The sequence below is a fragment of the Lagenorhynchus albirostris genome, chromosome 20 (assembly GCF_949774975.1).
Source record: "Lagenorhynchus albirostris chromosome 20, mLagAlb1.1, whole genome shotgun sequence".
Taxonomy (NCBI): Eukaryota; Metazoa; Chordata; class Mammalia; order Artiodactyla; family Delphinidae; genus Lagenorhynchus; species Lagenorhynchus albirostris.
The window spans coordinates 49,270,971-49,290,602 of record NC_083114.1 but is presented as its reverse complement, the minus strand read 5'-3'; the positions used below and the strand labels follow the sequence as shown (position 1 = coordinate 49,290,602).

The 19,632-nt window shown below is 52.5% G+C and overlaps 1 protein-coding gene across 7 annotated transcripts in view; it reads left to right on the top strand.

Annotated features, from left to right (window-relative positions):
- The window catches only part of ENDOV (endonuclease V), an 87,538-nt gene that overhangs the window by 28,380 nt on the left and 39,526 nt on the right, over positions 1-19,632 (top strand). The window contains exon 10 of one of the 7 annotated variants that reach the window (XM_060132787.1): positions 551-798. The exons of 3 other annotated variants lie outside the window; for them this stretch is intronic. In XM_060132787.1, coding sequence (XP_059988770.1) covers positions 551-798 — 248 coding nt within the window. Of the gene's footprint in view, positions 1-550; positions 799-3,564; positions 3,839-7,526; positions 8,105-8,955; positions 9,323-19,632 lie in introns of those variants that run through there. 3 more of the 7 variants (XM_060132791.1, XM_060132790.1, XM_060132798.1) reach the window with 3 other exon arrangements.

Genomic DNA, 19,632 nt, shown 5'->3' with positions numbered 1-19,632 from the left:
GGCACCTCCGTGGGGGGGGGATCGGAGGGAGCTGCCAATTGTGAGAGTGCAGCGTGTCCCCATTGGAGCCCTGCTGAAGGAAAACAAACGCAAGATGTGAGGGGAGCAGAGGCGGCCTGGGGGCGTGCGTGTGTGTGCCTGCGTGTGCCTGTGCTTGCCTGCACCGCGAGGGCGCCGGGAGGAGGGGAGGAAAACAAAGGGTGAAGGCGGGGGGAGAAAGGGAGGCTGCAGGGCTTGGAAGTGAGCTTTGGTTGTCATGGCTTCTGCCGTCTCAGTTAACGGGGTCCTCAGAGGCCAAGCTGTCCATCCCTCTGCCCCAGGCAGGCTGGCTCACACCAGCCTAAGACCCCTTTCACCTCTCTCCCCCTCACCTCTCACATGGGACACTGGGCTAGAGGCCATGAACAAGATAAGGGCTCAGCAGCCAGCAGCCCCATTTGCAGATCATTGAAATGTTCTAATTCTTTCCAGAATCAGACAAATTTAGCTTATGTCAAGCCAGAGTCCATAGGGCTCCAGACTTAGCCAATTTATTTTCCTGTTTTTATAGAGGATGGAAAAGTATGTGCACCACCACCCAGCAGTTCCCCTCCCCCAGGCTGGGCTGGCCCTCCAGTGCTCTGCTGGCCACCCACGGGCTACAAAGCTCTGTTCCTTGGCTGGGGAGGGCAGAGCAGAAACAAAGGCCGAGCTCTTGGGGTCCTCAGCCAGCCCCTCCTCCTGGACCCAGGGCTTGAGGCTGCTGCCATGGAAACGAGGCTCTTTGCCAACTGGCCACGTGCATCCCGGAAACAGTAGGTGAGTCCAGGAGCCAGTGGGTCCAGGAACTGTGACCACCTCCCAGGAGGCCCAGCCCTAGGGTCCCTTGACCCTGCTCTGCCATCTACCCCCATTGGTTGTAAGAACTCAGGAGAGAGAGAAGCTTGCTGAGGGAGCCTGGGATGAGGCTGGGGCCAAGACAGAATGAGGAGCCCCATGAGGCCCAGCCGAGGGTCCCACACTTGTACAGGAGCTGGATGCTCTGAACGCTCTTCCACAAGCCTTCACACGCGCTGTGTGCAGTGGCTGACCCTGTGGGGTCTGTCCATGGAGTCCACCAACCCCCTCACTTTAGGCCTTCCCCAGGGAGTCAGGGAGCTGTAGAAGCCTGTCCCCCAAGGGTGCAGCCTGCTAGAGAGCTGCCCATCCAGCAACTCCCCCGCAGGACACTCTGATTCCGGCCTTGGACACCCTGGTCCCCAGCCCTGGTAGGCTGTCTGGGTGGCCTGACCCCCTCCTGGCCCAGCCTTGGATGAGGGGCCCCTGCCCCAGCCAAGTGTCACGTGAGCCCTGTGCCTGGCTGGCATGCTCTCGTCCGGCAGGCGCAGGGCCGCTGCGCTTCAGGCACCGCTGTACATAGAGGCATCTGCTGTTCACTGTCTCCGGGCAGATGGGCTGCCAGTGAGCTAAGTGTGTGCGGGGGAAGGGGTGCCATAGGAACCCCTTCCCGCGGTGGCATGGGGGCGGGAGAGGCAGGCGCCTGCCTAGGGAGAGCGGCGAGCACACAGGAGGGAGGGGCTAGGATCGCATGGGCTCCCCGTTTGGGGTGAGGCCTGTGGTGCTGGTTCCTGGGCAAGGAAATCCCAGCAGGACCGCCGAGGGGAAGGGAAGCCTGGAAGCAACCCCCCTGTCACCACTGGCTGTGTGGCCTTGGGCAGGTCCCTTTCCTCTCAGGGCCTGAGGGAATGAGTTTGGATTGTCTTCAGGACGCCTTCCAGTTCCTAAACCCTGAGCTTCAGCAGGATGGGGGCATCCTGCCATCTGAGGGACCTCCTGTGTGTCAGGGGAGTGGGGGGCGACACACCAGCACAGCCTGCTGTGGCTCCTAGAGAGGTTGGGGTAGTGCTGTGTGTCAGGTGAGGTCACTCTGCTGATCACTCTGCAGAGTGGGACTCAGCGCCGGCTTTTGCAGTCCTGCCTGGCGGCAGCGGGAACCACACAGTGTGGGTCCTGGCAGGTGATGGCGGCAGGATGCCAGCTGAGGTGGGAGCCCTGCCCTGATACAGACATGGCTACCCCAAAGCCCAGCCTGCTGGACCTGGACCTGGGGCCCATGAAGGGGGAAGTGTGGGAAAGTCGACAAGGAAACAGCCCAAGACCACCGACAGCCTCGGAAACGCACCCATGGGGCAGCAGGAAGGCCTGGGGCAGGGGTGGGGGAGGCCCACTGGGCAAACCCCAGAATCCTGCTCTGGGAAAACCTAAAGGCTCCTCATTCATAATGATGATGAGCAGAGCCACTGGGGCCTGGCTCAGCGCCCCCCTCGTGTGCCAGATGCCACCCTGAGCACTTGGCACCGTGGCCTTCAGTAATCGGCCCAGTAGCGGGGGAGGCAGCCATTACCCCACTAGACAGAGGTGGAGACTGAGGCTTCGAAAGATTACGTGGCTGGTGGAGGCCTGTGGGCCAGTTGGTGGCTGAGCTGGGAATGGAGCCCGAGGCCAGCTGGCTGCACAGCCCTTATGGTCAGCTCGACCCCCTGGGCACCCTGCTGCTAGGTGCCTTGACCCTCCACAGCTCCAGAAGCCCAGGGGAGGGTGCCAGGTGCCTGGTGTCCCCTCCTCCTTCCTCCGTCCCTGAGAGGCCTCCACCCCACCCCTGCAGCCGCCTCCACCCGCCTGGCTGCAGTGACTCAGCTCAGCTGTTCCTCAGCCACTCTGCTTGCTGGTGCTTGCCTTTCTTCTTCTTTTCCAACGTGTGACATTGCCACTGTGCTGTGGCACAGTGACTACCTCTGCCCGGGACTGTCCGTGGTGGCCCCAGCTTGAGGTGGCCAGATGGCCGGGCCTCACCCCCATACTCTGGTCATGGGAAGAGAGACTGTCACCTCCAGAGCGGGCACAGTCCTCACCTTAGTTCCACCTGACTCGGGCACAGTGCCAGGGGACACCTGTCCAAAGTCACCCTTCGCAGCTGCCTCAAGGACCTGTGTCCTTGACGTTGTAGGTTGGGCATCAAGAGGCCAGAAACCCTTCTAGGGAGGGTGACCCGGAGGGGATGGCCAGAGCCCCACTTTTCAAGAAAGGGGTAAGAAATGGAGAGATGTGTCCTGGAGAAGACTGGGGCAGGGGTTGCCCATTGCCAAGGCGGGGGGTGGGGGAGTGAGTTACATGAAGAAGGAAGGGCTTTCCCTCAATGAAGGAAGACTCCCTGATACTTGGGACTGTCAGTGGAATTCGCTGTTTTGTTAGGTGGTGAATTTCCTGTTCCTAGGAAGATTGAAGCTGTGACATGGACAGGATTCTTTATGGGGTTGAGCCCAGTGTGTTGGAGTTGGTGGGAAGAGCATTAAAAGCTGGAGTTAGACGTTTCGGGTTTGAATCTCAGGTTTGTGTAAACTCAGGCAAGTCATTAAACCTCTCAGAGCCTCAGTCTCCTCTTCTGTAAAATGGGATTAGTATTTCCTTCACAGGCAGTAGTGAGGATCCGAGGAGACAGTGTAGGATAAAGGGCAGTGTAAACTGCAGAGTGCACACAGATGTTTTTATATTCTGGTTCTGACCCATGCATCTTGCATCTTGAAGGTTCTCCATCTCTGAGAGCATTTTCTGCCAAGGATGGGAATGAGCCCCATCAGAAGAAATGGCCCAAACTCCAACAGAGAATTTGGGGAAGAGGAAAGGAAGCACTTTGGGAGGTAGGAAGTCAAAAGATGAAGGGATTGTGGGACCCACCCTTCCCCTTGGGCAGAAGGGGCAGGGCAGCTTCTCCTGCCTCCTGGACCTGGAGATCTTGGGGGTCTGAGGCGCAGGGGGGCCTGGGAGCCCTCAAGGAGATGGGGTGTTCATGATGCCTGGCCTTGGGGAAAAGACAATGATGGGGATACGGCCCATCTGTCTGGGCAGCCACAAGCTGACTTGGGGTTTGAGTAGCAAAAGGAGATTCGACAGCCCCATGGATGCTGGGCTCGGGCAGCTGGTTTCTCCTGCCCAAACGTCCCTTTCCACCTCACCTCTTCCTCTTCTCCCTTGCCACCTTCTCAGTGCCCATTTCTCATGCCTCTTGGAGTGGTTGAATGGCTGGGGGCCCAAAGATGGAATCCTAGAACCTCAGAACGTGACCATACTTAGAATAGAGTCTTTGCAGATATAACCAAGTTCAGGATCTTGAGATGAGATCATCCTGGATTAGAGTGGGTCCTAAATCCAGTGTCAGGTGTCAGAAGAGAAAAGCAGAGGGAGATTTGAGACTTAGACCCAAGAGACGACCGTGTGAAGTTGGAGGCAGAGACTGGAGTGGTGTGCCCACCAGCCAAGGAACACCAAAGATGGCCAGCAGCCACTGGAGGCTGGGAGAGAGGCCTGGGATGGTTTCTCCCTCAGAGCGCAGCAGCTGCTGGGAGTTTGGGCTCTGTGAACTAAAAGGGGTTCTGGGGTGGCTGCTACCTTGCTGGTGTTCTCTGAGTTCCTTGCAGTTAGAGTGGGGGAATGTGACCTGGGCTCCACCAACCAAGGTTCACCTGAACAGACTGACTCAGAAGCAGCCAACACCAGAAAGCAGATCCCCCCGCATCTCTTTTCTAGCAACGGGGTGGGGGGGGGGTGGAAGGTCCTGGCTTATGGGCAGCAGTGCCCTGTCACGCGTGGGCTGCTGGGTCTGTGCCCAGTGGTGGAGGCCTTGTGGTTGGGGCCTTGCTCCTGGGCGTGTGGCCACTGAGCAGAGACTTTCTTTGCCATTAAGCTAGCCAGAGTGTGTCCTGCTGGTTCTGAGCAGTATAAGGGGTAAGGAGACCTCTGTCCATGGGGCAGGGAGGTCATGCCCCAGAGAGAAGCTCCTAGAAGCCCTTCTTCTGCTAATCCTGGCTGGATGAGAGCTGAACTCTGCCCCAGGGACTTGTGGGAGTGGAGCTGGCCAAGAGGTCCGTGGGGGTCAGGAGAAGGACACAGCCTGGGCTAGAAGCACCGCGGTCAGGACAAGGTGGCCCCCACTTTCCCCACAGCTTTTCCCTGGGCCTGGCACCCACTCTCCCCCCTCCATCCCTCCTCAGGGCCCCTGTCCTCCCTCCCTCTGTCCTCCTTCTCTCCCCTACACCCTTCTTGGAAATGAAGTCATCTAGAAAAATAATCAAAAAATAGAAAGGAAAAAAAAAAGCTAAGAAAATGGGATTTTTTTCCCCTTCAAACATTTGGTAAGACACCTCCCACACGGATGAGTGTCCACCGGGGCCTGTTTTTGTCCGAGGGAGACTCGGGCTTGAACGCCTTGGGTGGTGTAAGCCAGGTGGGCCTCCCGACTCCCCACCGTGGGGGTCCGCGCTGGGCCTCTTCCTGCAGACCAGCCAGGGTCAGCCCCTGAAGCCTGAGACCCCAGGTGATGCCTTCAGCAGAAGGCCCACGAGCCCCTGAGACAGAGGCAGGGTGGGGAGAGAGAACAGGAGGGTTCAAGTTCAGGGGGGAATATTAGCTCCTAAGTGAGGTCTCTGCCTCCAGTCTCTCCCGTCTTCCTACCAGCCCACGCCTTGCCTTGCTGCAGAGTTCTCGTTTGTTTATTTATAATTTAAACTCAGCCTGCTTCTAAGAAAGCTCAAGACACTTACTAAAAAGCTGCTTCCGCGAGCTGGGTCGCGCTCCCTCAGCCTTGGGCTCAAAGTCCATGGACACTATCCCGTTGCTCAACCTGGCTCCCGGGGCCCCCTGGCCCTGGCCCCCAAGGCAGCCTGCCCCACCACCCAGTGTGCACCCGGCTTTCAGACAGACCCTTCCAGGGCAGCTTGCTGGGGTGACTGGGCCTGGGGTGCCCCCTCCCATCTTGGAACCAGCCCCTTCCTCCCTGGCCCCTGTGGAGGGACCTGGGGACGTCTGTACCCGTCTTGTGCCCCTCGGCCGTCTGTTCTGTCACAGTCACCTGGCACAGGCTGCTCCTTTTGCCCCCAACTGGACTCGCCCGGCCCTTGAAGGGGTGTGACCGAGTCATGTCACTGTTGACAACGATGGATGATACGGTGGTGAAGGTGGGGGCTCTCCTCTGCGTCTGGAATGGCATCAGGCCTGGGGTGCCATGTCTCTCGGGCATAGGTTCCCATGGTTGATGTAAAGGAAGGGAAGGGCCTGTGGGGGAAGGCTCGGCAGGGGAGAGCCTGCAGAGGAAGGCAGGGGTCACCCTGATGGTTTCGTCTGAACCCCAGGTAGAAGCCAAAGATGCCATTTTCTCATTTCTTCAGGATCTAGTGACCAAGTGCAACTCCATCCACCAGGGAGGGGCAGGGCACCCACCACAGTGAGGACCCACATTGCTGCACTTGGCGTCCTCATTCTGAACTTCCCAACCCAGCTGGGCCTCAGGACTTCTTGCTTCCTGCAGGAGGGTCACCTTGATCCTGGGTCTCCCTTCCCTCAGCCTTGCATCTTTGGGCTCACTTTTCCATCTCGTGGCAAAACAAGCAAGCGTTGGCACTGCCCTGGCTCCTTCTCAGATCCGTGCCATCCCGGGCCAGATAAGGGGCTTACCAGGACAACTGGCAAACAGCACTTCATTTCTCCAATCCCCAGTTCCTCCTCTGTAAAACGGAGCTTATGACGCCGACCTCAGCCCTGCAAACAAGATAAAGCCCACTGAGCACACATTTGCTTCCTTCCCCTCTGAGAGCCTCAGTTTTCCCATCTGTAAAATGAAGCCCTCTCTCAGGCTGTAGACCCAACTCCTGCAGAGCAGGCTGGATGCCTCTGCCAGCTGGAGGACACATCATGGGCAAGGGGCAGGGGCTGCCCTCCTCTCCTACTATTTGCGGGTTCAAGATCCCACTGGCCTGGCATCATCAGTTGTAACCAGTGTCCCTCCCTACCTCCCTCAGCCTGAGCGGACACCGCCTGGCAGAAGGATCCCTGACAAGGAGAGCCCTCAGGGGTTGCCCTCAGTAAGCCTCAGTGGAAAGGGCAATGCCAAGTGGGTCATGCCAGGAATGCTCGGCCAGTTGGCGATCACAGTAGAGTATGGCCTTCCCCTGGTTCCGGCTCTCCTCCTTGCCACTGCGTTCCATGGGGCCACAGATGCCATGGCTGCGGGGGCTGAGGCAGACCAGATGTCCGTTCCACGCCAGAAGGACAGTGCAGCATGGCCCCGTGCTGATACAGCCCTAGAACCCTAGACTTTGGAGCTGAGAGGGAGGCAGGAGCAGGAGGGCAGGTGGAGAGGAGCCAGGTGGCTCCTCTCCTGAAGGAAACGCCTTTGAGCCACAGACCAGCCCAGGAGCATCTGGCTGCCAGGGTGGCCTGTGCCCTGCTCCCCACAAGGCTGGCGGCATATGGCTGCCCTGGCTCACCCAGCCACACACCATGCAAAGAGCTCCTCTCCCAGTGCCCACACCCACAGGGAAGCCAGTTGTCTGGACACTTGGATGCAATTCTGGGCAGCCCTGGATGCTTGTCTGGCTTCCCGCTTGAGAAGCAGCATTGGGCCCTGGGAAGAGCACAGCCTTCTCAGCCACAAAGAGCTGGACCCCAGGAATCGCATCAGCACAGAGTAGACAACCAGTGATTGTCGTCCACAGTGCACACTTCACGCCAGAAAGGCCTCCGGGGACCACCAGGAGGAACTCCAGAGGCCCCACTCTGGACGCTGAGCCCACCCTCCTTACGCTGTGCCTCACACGCCCGGCCTCAGCACTGCCCTACGCGTGGTGGTAATCACTCTCCTCTTTCCCTCCCACTAGACTGAGAGCCTTGAGGGCAGCACCCAGCAGAGTGCCAGGCACGTAGGAGGGGCTGCTGGCACCAGCCAGCGACATCTGGAGCCCAGAGGATTCTGAGCTGAGGATGATGGTGTTTGGAGGATAGGGCTCCCTGAGACGCCTTGGGCCTCCCGCAGGAATGGGAGGCTACTCTGGGAGTGAGATATTGAAAGTAAGGCACTTGGCATGTGGGCAGTCAGCCAGTCCTGGCCGGTTCTCCTTCCAGAGAGGGTGACCCAAGGGATTCACCACCCTTCTTGGGAAGGAAAAGAAGACCCCTCTTCCACCTGCTCAGTCTACAACACTGAGTACCTGCTCTGGTCTAACAAGACGAACTCTTGGCCATGGAGCTTTCAGACAACATATAAGTACATTATTAACTCTGTTAGATGGTGACAAGACCTACGGAGAAAAATCAGGGCAGGGAGTATGGGGACTGTGGGGTGTAACTTTAAGCAGGTGGGTCACCTCACTAAAGAGGCGAGCATCCTGCTAACGTCTTGGGGAGGCGTGTCCCAGGCAGAAGGACCAGCAAGTCCAAAGGTGGGGTGGGGGAAGGGGCGGGGTATGGAGCAAGGTCAGTCAAGAGTCAAGCAGTCAGCGAAGCTGAAGTGGGGGAGCAGGGAGGGGCTGGCAAACGGGGCAGGGCCTTGACTCTCTTGAGAGAAGCAGGGCACCACAAGATGACACGGACTGAAGGGCGCAGCTGAGAGACCCGGCGAGAGGTTGGACAGTATTCTGGGCGACGAAAGGTGGCCCAGACCAGGGTGGTCGCAGCGGAGGAGGGAGAAGGTTCCTGTTCTGGGCACATTTCGGTGGCACAGCCAGCAGGGTCGGCTACCACACGGTACGCGGCAGTAGAGTCCAGGTGGCAGCTTAGGCCGGTAGCACTGCCCCACGCTCCCTCGCGCCCTCGTCCCGCGCCGACCGGAAGCCGGGACGCCGAGCTCTCGCGGGAGCACCTCCCGGGCCCCGCCTCTGCGCTCCGCCAATCGTCGCGCGCCTGAGAGCGTTGTCGTGGCAACCCCGCCCGGCGTCTGGGTCCCGAGGTTCTGTCCCAGAGTGTGGCTTCCGGGCCTCGGAACCCAGGTCTACGTGTGGTCTGGGTCCCGCCGTTCCCGCGCTAGGGGTCACGGGCATCCTCCTCCCCAGGGTGCCCTCTCAGGAGGGTTCGGGAGCAGGAGACCGCAGAAAGCCCAGTCGACCCTTTTAACGTTGTCCGAACATTTTACACCCACTGTCCCGGAAGTTGAGGAGCCAAGGCCGACACCCACGCCTCCCGGAGGGCTACCCCGCCTCCCTCGGACACCACCCACCCCGGAACATGCTCGCCGCCCCTTGCGACCCCGATTCCTCGCGGAGGAGCGGGTCGTAGGGAGAGAATGCCCCTAGGCTGTAGACTCTCTGAGGACGGGGACCCCCGGCCCAACGCATCGATTGTCCAAGGCTAAGGAAGGAGGAATGAAAGCACGAGTATGAAGTAGTGTGAACTTGAGAGGGAGTCGTTGTTTTAGGTTCACCCAGAAAACGAACTCAAAGGAAAGTTACTGCAACTGGGGAAGAGCACACTTGGCTGGAGAATTTGGTTTAAATATAAATAAATAAAATTTAAATTACATAACCAACACGTTTGGTGTAAAACACGAAAGTATAAAAATCCTAGATTCCATCGCAAGATAAACCACTGTTGACACTTCAGAATATTTTCTTCTAGTCTTTTTTTCTCAATATATTGCATACACATTTTTTTTCAGATAAAATTTATGCATGCGCTGCAGTGCCTCATAGACCCTTATGTGTGAATGGGAATGGAGGCTCCTGATTTGATTGAAGGCTTTTCCCTCCCCAGTATCTCAGTTTCTCCCCCAACACACACACAACACTCAAGGGCACACACAGGTGCACTGATGCAGCTGATAACCAGTGTAGCTTCTAGTTCCCAGAACCCCACCTTCCAAATGCAGAGGTTGTCCTGGGGGTGACAGCAAGCTCTCCATGCTCCATGTTTGTTTCTACAGTCTCAAGTTTTCTCCACCTTCTTCTAGGTTAGGGGCGCTGCGGTGGGAGACAGGGTCAAGATGAGGCTTGAAGAACCCACCAATCCAGGTGAGGGAGGGAAATTCAAGCAAGCAGGCCTAACAGAGGGCTCCACCTTCCAGGCATGAGAGGGTCCTGGGAGAAATAGGAGAAGCAGCCAGGTCAGATGGGGAGGCAGCAAGGGGCCCAATACAAACACTTTGCCTCTGCCCTCCCTGGGGACCACTGGGCATGCTGTTGGACCAATAACCAAAGGAGGACCACACACACACACACACACACACACACACAACACACGGTTTCACCAGACAAGGGGACACATTGTAGCCTGGCACCTTGGAAGAAGCCCCCCAGCTAGCCCACCCTCCCGGGCACAATTTGGAAGCAATGTGTATATGCACTGGTGCAGGGGAGGCAGATACACCTCCTCATCTGAGCTCCCTTCCTAACCTGGGGGCCAGTTATTCACAAGTCTGACCCCTTAGCCCTCCTGGCTGAGCACACACAGGGTTATGAGAATGACGTCACCACCCATCCAGACCGAAACATCAGACATCTGTGTAGGACTTTATGTCCTTGGCTCCTTGGTACCTGCAGGTGTGGATTGATTTTGTCTTTTCCACAAACTCTTTTTTTTTTTTCCTTTGGCCGCTCTTTAGTTTCCCGACCAGGGATCGACCCAGGCCCTTGATAGTGAAAGCGTGGAGTCTTAACCGATGGACCGCCGGGGAATTCCCTCCACAAACGCTGTCTTAAAGGGTGTCTTGAATGTGGCGGCCCCTCTGCTCAGAAAGGGGGTGGGTAGGCGCCTCTGCACTGTCCACTAGGATGCTTGTCTCCCTGGCTGCCTAGAGCTGATGCAAACAGCCCTGTGACTCAGTTTAGGAAAATACACCAATGGCTTTTGTTAGTCTGGAAGAGGAACTCACCCTCTCCCCTACCTGCAGGGGTCGAGGCAGGAAGCAAAAGGTGAAGGGAGCTGCTTCCACAGCAGCAAAAGGGACTGTGGTTTTCACAGACATCCTGGGAGAGAAGAGGTGAGAATCTGCAGAACAGAGAACTGGGGAGAGAAAAGACGTGACGGGGTGGAGAAAGACCAAAGGGGGAAAGCCCAGTTGGCCAGAAATGCCTGTGTTGTCATCTGTAACGAGTTGCTCCGTCACCCCAAACACCGGTGAACGTCTGCTCCCAGAAGGGCCCATGTGAACGATGCTTTGCACAAACCAAGTTGGGTGGTTTTCCTTTCGAAAATTGCGGCACACTTCTCTGCTTAAAACCATCCGGTGGCTTCCCGTATGATTCAGAGTAAAACCCACAGTTCTTTCCATGGTGTATGAAGTATCAGTTACCTTCCATCCAAGGACCCCCCAGGAACACAACTGCAGTGAAATGGAGTGAGGGCAACAGCACACCGTGGGGAGCTGGGGGGGGGGTGTCCGTAGGAGGTGTTAGGAAGGACTCTGGAGACGGGCTTGTGCTGGGGAAACTGGGGCTGGGGTGGAGGCTGTCGGGAAGCAGGGTTGATGCCACAATCAGGTATCTTAATAATTTGTGTCTAGAAGGCAGGAGAACAGAGCAAAGCTTAGGCTGAAATTGATAAACCCACGCCAGTCCGCAAGGAAAGGGGACCAGGGCCCATTTTTAGGTCTGGACAGTGTCCACGTTCTGTGTTCAGATATGACTGCAGAGGCCTCTTGTCTCTGTCTCCATCCATCTCAGTCACAGAGTGGCTGTGTCTGATGACAGTGACATTGGTTGTTTGTTTTCTTTTTAAAAGATTTATTTATTTATTTAATTTATTTCTGGCTGCGTCGGGTGTTAGTTGCAGCACACGGGATCTCCGGTGCTGTGCATGGGCTTCTCTCTAGTTGTGGCATGCGGGTTTTCTCTTCTCTAGTTGTGACGCGCAGGCCCCCGGGCTCGTGGGCTCTGTAGTTGTGGCGCGCAGGTTCCAGAGTGTGTGGGCTCTGTAGTTTGCAGCGCGCAGGCTCTCTATTTTAGGTGCGCTGGCTCAGTAGTTGTGATGTGAGGGCTTAGTTGCCCTGCAGCATGTGACATTTAGTTCCCTGACCAGGGATCGAACCTGCATCCCCTGCATTGTAAGGCTGATTCTTTACCACTGGACCACCAGGGAAGTCCCGACAGTGACGCTGTTGAGCCATGCAATTGTCAGCACAACACCGAGGCCAGGTGTTTTTCTCCTTCTCAAGCCCCTGTGTGACCTGACCAGCCCCCCAACCCCTGCCCGCCTCCAGCTCTGTGCTTTCCTGCCATGTTGCTGCCCCTTCAGGCCCTCTGCCTGGTCCATCTGCCCAGGAACCCTTCCCTGCCCCACCTCACTCTCTGTCCCTTTATCTTGCTTTGGGCTCTCACCATCGCCTTCCCTTCTGCTAAGTGAGTCCTCCATCCTCTGGTCCCTCCTCATCTCTTGCTCCTCTCCCCAGGCCGCCACCAAATCCACAACAGGGAGAGTCTGGTCACACGCCAGGGTGTCACACTACTGGGGGCAGGGGATGGTTCTCAGGGGCAGCTCTTGTCCTCCCAAAGCACTCGGGTGTTTTCCGGGGTTGGTGACCCCACTCTGCGCTGCTGTTTCTGCTGCAGCACTTAAGAGACCCAAGCTGGCTGTGGTGGGTGTGTGACGTGCAGAGGCAGTTTCGACCAGACGGCTTCTCAGCCTCCCCTTTCTACTGCCAGTTGCCAAGGAGCCAACAGTCTGGTGACCCTGAGCCCTAAAGAGCAGAGAAACTGGAGCTCGGAGGCTCTGCCCGAAGCCAGTCTGGCTCTTTCTGCTGGAGGCAAGGACCCCACGCTAGCCAGGGTCGGCCACTGATGTTCCCAGCCCTCCAGCCTTGGGGCCTCCCATTCCTTTGCTCTTAAAACAGAAGGACGTTAGCCCCTCCATTCATTTCTTGGGCTGCCATAATAGGATACCACAGACAGGGGAGCTTCAAACAATAGAAATGTATTCCCTCACAGTCTGGAGGCCAGAAGTCTGAAATCACGGTGTCAGCAGGTTTGTTCCTTCTGGAGGCTCGGAGAGAGAATCTGTTCCAGGCCCCTCCCCAGCTTCTGGTGGCTGCTGGCGATCCTTGGCATCCTTGGCTAGTAGACACATCATCCAGTCTCTGCTCTGTCTTCACATGACCTTCTCCCTGTGTCCCTGTGTCTTTGATCAGATTTCCCAGTCTTTGAATTAGGGCCCCCTCTAATCCAGTAAGATTGCATCTTAACTTGATGACACCTGCAAAGACCCTATTTCCAAATAAGGTCACATTCACAGGTTCTGGGTGGATATGAATTCTGGGGGGACACTACTTACCCCAGTACAGCCCCCATCCATATAAAGTGGAAAACCCAGAGTCCCATGAGGAACCCCACGTTTCTCTGGGTCACCTGCCTTCACGTTCCCTGCTTCTGCTGCACACTCGATGGCGGGAGGGGTCTACACTGGACACCACCCAACTTGGTTTGTGCAAAGCATCGTTCACATGGGCCCTTCTGGGAGCAGACGTTCACCGGTGTTTGGGGTGACGGAGCAACTCGTTACAGATGACAACACAGGCATTTCTGGCCAACTGGGCTTTCCCCCTTTGGTCTTTCTCCACCCCGTCACGTCTTTTCTCTCCCCAGTTCTCTGTTCTGCAGATTCTCACCTCTTCTCTCCCAGGATGTCTGTGAAAACCACAGTCCCTTTTGCTGCTGTGGAAGCAGCTCCCTTCACCTTTTGCTTCCTGCCTCGACCCCTGCAGGTAGGGGAGAGGGTGAGTTCCCCTTCCAGACTAACAAAAGCCATTGGTGTATTTTCCTAAACTGAGTCAAGCCAGCCTGTGACATGTACCAGCTCCCCTGGTGCATGAAAGCAGTTGGCTCTTATTTCAAAGAGCGTTTCTGGTTTTTTTCTTCTTTCTACATCTGCGCTAACATTCTGTGATTCTTAGAGAACCAGAATTCTGAAGAGTAAAGCCCAGAGCCAAGAATGTTCAATCCAGAAGGAGCTTCTAGGAGGAAGGAAACAGACATGACTTCTGCCCGTTGGGGTTCTGGGTTGGGGAGACTCGGAGCTGTGCAGACCAACTGGGTGCAGATGGCACTGCCAAGGGAACACAGGTGCAATGAGACAGGATCGCAAGGAGGACTAATTTACACCGGGCGGGGGATCAAAGATGAGTAGGATTTAGTCTAGCAAATTATTTCTTGGATATGACACCAAAAACACAGTGCAGAGGCAGCTTTGACCAAAAAATAGCTAAGTTGGACTTCATCAAAATAAAAAACTTTTGTGTATCAAAGGGTACTATTGAGAGAGTGAAAAGACAACCCACAGTATGGGAGAAAATATTCACAAGTTATGTATCCAATAAGGGATTAATATCCAGAATATATAAAGAACTTCTATAACTCAACAACAAAAAACCAAGCACCCGATTTTAAAATGGCCAAAGGGTTCAAAAGGACATTTTGCAAAAGAAGATACACAAATAGCCATAAGCACATGAAAAGCAGTATATCAGGGACTTCACTGGTGGCGCAGTGGTTAAGAATCCACCTGCCAATGCAGGGGCCTGGCCCAGGAAGATCCCACATGCCGCGGAGCAGCTAAGCCCATGTGCCACAATTACTGAGCCTGTGCTCTAGAGCCCGCGAGCCACAACTACTGAGCCCACGTGCCACAGCTACTGCAGCCCACGTGCCTAGAGCCTGTGCTCTACAGCAAAGAGAAGCCACCGCAATGAGAAGCCCGCGCACCGCAACGAAGAGTAGCCCCCGCTCACTGCAACTAGAGAAAGCCCGCGCGCAGCAACGAAGACCCAACACAGCCAATAAATAAATTTATTTATTTTAAATAATCAGTATATCACTAACATTGTGTGATATCACATGATATCACTAATCATTAGGGAAATGCAAATCAAACCCACATAAGATAGCACCTCACACTCATTAGGGTGGCTACCATCAAGTAACAGCAACAGCAGAAATAACAAATATGGGTGGAGACGTTGGAACCTAGTACGCTGTTGGTAGGAATGTAAAATGGTGCAGCCACTGTAGAAAACTGTGTGACAGTTCCTCAACACCTATACATAGAATTACCATATGATTCTACTCCTAGGTATATACACAAAAGGATTCAAAGTAAGGACTAAAACAGATACTTGCACACCCATATTCTTAGCAACACTATTCACAAAAAGGTGGAAACAACTCAAGTGTCCATCAACAGGTGAATGGATAAATAAATGTGGTCTATCCATACAGTGGAATATTATTCAGCCATAAAGGAATGGCATTCTGACACAAGCTACAAGATGGAGGAACCTTGAAAACATTATGCTAAGTGAAAGAAACCCGACACAAAAGGACAAATACTGTATGATTCACTTAAATGAGGTCCCTAGGATAGGTAAATTTTGAGAGACAGAAAGTAGATTAGAGTTACCAGGGGTTGGGGAAGGGGGTAGGGAGTTAATGTTTAATGGGTACAGAGTTTCTGTTTGGGGTGAAGAAAAAGTTTTAGAAATAGTGGTGATACTTGCACAACATTATGAATATAATCAATACCAATGAATTGTACACTTAAAAATGGTTAAAGTGGTACATTTTATGTTATATATACTTACCACAATTTTTTAAAACTAGTAATATACCAAAAGCCATTGAGCTGTACACTTCAAATGAGTAAATTTTATGGTATGTGAATTATATCTTAATGAAGGTATTAAAAATGAAGGGAGGGCTTCCCTGGTGGCGCAGTGGTTGAGAGTCTGCCTGCCAATGCAGGGTACACGGGTTCATGCCCCGGTTCGGAAAGATTCCACATGCAGCGGAGCGGCTGGGCCCGTGAGCCATGGCCGCTGAGCCTGCGCGTCCGGAGCCTGTGCTCTGCAACGGGAGAGGCCACAACAGTGAGAGGCCCGCGTACTGCAAAAAAAAAAAAAAAAACCACACACACACACAAAAAAATGAGGGGAGCCCTCCTCCCATGCAAGTCCCATGCAAAGACGTGGAAGTTTTAGGCAGGGGCTTGATTCATTGGAGACACTGGCAGGCCTGAGGCCTCCCAAGGATGGGGCAGGAGCAGGGGTGTGTCTCCAGCCCTCCCTCCCTGCACCCAGCCCTGCCCGCTGCCTCTAGCACCTCCTCTGCAGGCTGGTTCTATGCTGGGCACACAGCCTCCCCTCAGAAGCCAGTTTTCTACATAGCGAAAATGTTTTCTCTGTGTCCACTTTAGCAGATGGCCCCCCACCTTGGCCTGAATTGAGAAGCGCAGAAATCAAACAGCAGACAGACGGCTTCCTTAGCAATGCCTTGTAGGCACGCAAGCATGCAAGCTCACACCCGCCCTCCTCCCCCTCCCCCATCCTCTGGCACCATTTGCCTTCGGTGTTTCTAAGCCTGAAGCTGGCCCAGGTGCCTGAGCTGAGCCTTCTTCTTCCGCCCCTCAGACCACCCACCGGGCACCTGGCCCCAAGTACTTGCTCATGGTAGGTGCTCAGGAAACAGGTCCTCGATAAGTGAATGAATGCATGAATGTACGTTTTTCTTTATTTCTCTTTTTTTAAAACTGGAATATAGTCGATGTACAATATTGTATAAGTTACAGTTGTACAATATAGTGATTCACATTTCTTAAAGGTTATACTCTATTTATAGTTATTATCAAATATTGGCTATATTCCCTGTGCTGTACAATATATCCTTGTAGCTTATTTTGTACATAGTAGTTTGTACCTCTTAATCCCCTACCCCACGTTTGCCCCTCCCCCTTCCCTCTACCCACAGGTAACCACCAGTTTGTTCTCTCTCTCTCTTTTTAAAAAAATTATTTATTTATTTATTTGGCTGCGCCAGGTCTTAGTTGCAGCATGTGGAATCTTTTAGTTGTGGAATCTTTTAGTTGTGGCATGCGGGATCTTTAGTTGCGGCATGCGGGATCTTTAGTTGCGGCATGCGGGCTTTTAGTTGCAGTATGTGGGATCCAGTTCCCTGACCAGGGATTGAACCTGGGCCCCCTCCACTGGGAGCATGGAGTCTTAGCCACTGGACCACCAGGGAAGTCCCTAGTTTGTTCTCTATATCTGTGAGTCTGCTTCTTTTTTGTTATATTCACTAGTTTATTGTATTTTTTAGATTCCACATATAAGTGATATCATAGAGTATTTGTCTTTCTCACTTCACTTGGCATAATGCCCTCCAGGTCCACCCATGTTGTTGCAAATGGCAAAATTTCATTCTTTTTTTATGGCTGAGTAGTATACATATACATTTATATACACGCCACGTCTACTTTATCCATTCATCTGTTGATAGACACTTAGGTTACTTCCGTGTCTTGTCTTGGCAATTATATATAATGCTGCTATGAACATTGGGGTGTACATATCTTTTCGAATTAGTGTTTTTGGGGTTTTTTTGGATATATACCAGGAGTGGAATTGCTGGGTCATATGGTAGTTCTATTTTTAGTTTTCTGAGAGACCTCCATACTGTTTTCCACAGTGGCTGCACTAATTCACTTTCCTACCAACAGTGTATGAGGGTTCCCTTTTCTCCACATCTTGTCAACGTTTGTTATTTGTGTCTTTTTTGATGACAGCCATTCTGACAGGTGTGAAATGATATCTCATTGCAGTTTTGATTTGCATTTCCCTGATGATTAGCACTGTTGAACATCTTGTCATGTGTCTGTTGGCCATCTGCATGTGCTCTTTGGAAAAATGTCTATTTGGGTCTTCTGCCCTTTTTTTTTTTTCGTCGCATGGCATGTGGGATCTTAGTTCCCTGACCAGGGATCAAATCCATGCCCCCTGCAGTGGAAGTGCAGTCTTAACCACTGGACCACTAGGGAAGTCCCTTCTGCCCATTTTTCATTCAGGTTGTTTGTGTTTTTGATGTTGAGTCGTATAAGCTGTCTGTATACTTTGGATATTAACCTCTTATTGGTCATACCATTTGCAAATAATTTCTCCCCTTCAGTAGATTGTCTTTTCATTTTGTTGATGATTTCCTTTGCTGTGCAAAAGCTTGTAAGTTAAATTAGGTCCCATTTGTTTATTTTTGCCTTTATTGCCTTTGCCTTAGGAGACAGATCCAAAAAAATATTGCTACAATTTAGGTCAAAGAATGTTCTGCCTATGTTTTCCTCTAGGAGTTTTATGGTTTCTGGTCTTACATTTAGGTCTGTAATACATTTTGAGTTTATTTTTGTATATGGTGTTAGAGAATGTTCTAATTTTATTCTTTTACATGTAGCTGTCCAGTTTTCCCAGCACCACTTATTGAAGAGACTGTCTTTTCTCCATTGTATGTTCCTATCTCCTTTGTCATAGATTAATTGACCATAAGTGTTTATTTCTGGGCTTTCTATCCTGTTCCATTGATTTGTATGGCTGTTTTTATGCCAGTACCATTCTGTTTTGATTACTGTAGCTTTGTAGTATAATCTGAAGTCAGGGAGACTTCAGATTATACTGAAGAATAATCAGAGACTCCATCTCTGTTCTTCTTTCTCAAGATTGTTTTGGTTATTTAGGATCTTTTGTGTTACCATACAAATTTTAAAATTGTTTTTTCTAGTTCTGTGAAAAATGCCATTGGTAACTTGATGGCGATTGCATTGAATCTGTAGATTGCCTTGGGTAGTATGATCATTTTAGCAATATTGATCCTTCCAATCCAAGAACACGGTATATATTTCCATCTGGTTGTGTTGTTTTCAGTTTCTTTCATCAGTGTCTTATAGTTTTCTGAGTACAGGTCTTTTACCTCCTTAGGTAAGTTTACTCCTAGCTATCTTATACTTTTTTTTGGTTTGTTTATTTTTGGCTGCGTTTGGTCTTCATTCCTGTGTGCAGGCGTTCTCTAGTTGCGGCAAGTGGGGGCTACTCTTCGTTGTGGTGCGCGGGCTTCTCATCGCGGTGTCTTGTCTTGTTGCAGAGCACGGGCTCTAGGCACGTGGCCTTCAGTAGTTGTGGCACGAGGGCTCAGTAGTTGTGGCTCACAGTCTCTAAAGCGCAGGCTCAGTAGTTGTGACACACAGGCTTAGTTGCTCCACAGCATGTGGGGTCTTCCCAGACCAGGGATCGAACCCGTGTCCCCTGCATTGGCAGGCAGATTCTTAACCACTGCGCCACCAGGGAAGTCCCCTAGGTATCTTATTCTTTTTGATGCAATGGTAAATGAAATTGTTTTCTTAATTTCTTTTTCTAATAGTTCCTTGTTAGTGTATACAAATGCAACAGATTTCTGTATATAAATTTTGTATTCTACTATTTTACTGTATTCATTGATGAGCTCTAGTAGTTTTCTAGTGTCATCTTTAGGATTTTCTATATGTAGTATCATGTCATCTGCAAACAGTGACAGTTTTACTTCTTCCTTTCCAATTTGGACTCCTTTTATTTCTTTTTCTGCTCTGATTGCTGTGGCTAGGGCTTCCAATGCTATGTTGAATAAAAATGATGAGAGGGAATTCCCTGGCAGTCCAATGGTTAGAGCTCTGTGCTTTCACTGCTGAGGGCCCAGCTTCAATCTCTGGTCAGGGAACTAAGATCCCACAAGCCACATGGCTTGCCCCCCACCCGCCCCCCAAAAAAGTGATGAGAGTGGGCATCCTTGTCTTGTTCCTGATCTTAGAGGAAATGCTTTCAACTTTTCACTGTTGAGTATGATGTTGGCTGTGGGTTTGTCATACATGGCCTTTATTATGTTGAGGTATGTTCCCTCCATGCCCACTTTCTGGAGTTTTTTTTTTTTAAATCATAAATACGTGTTGCATTTTGTCAGAAAGCTTTTTCTGCATCTATCTAGATGATCATATGGTTTGTATTCTTCAATTTGTTAATGTGGTGTATCATATTGATTGATTTGCTGATATTGAAAAATC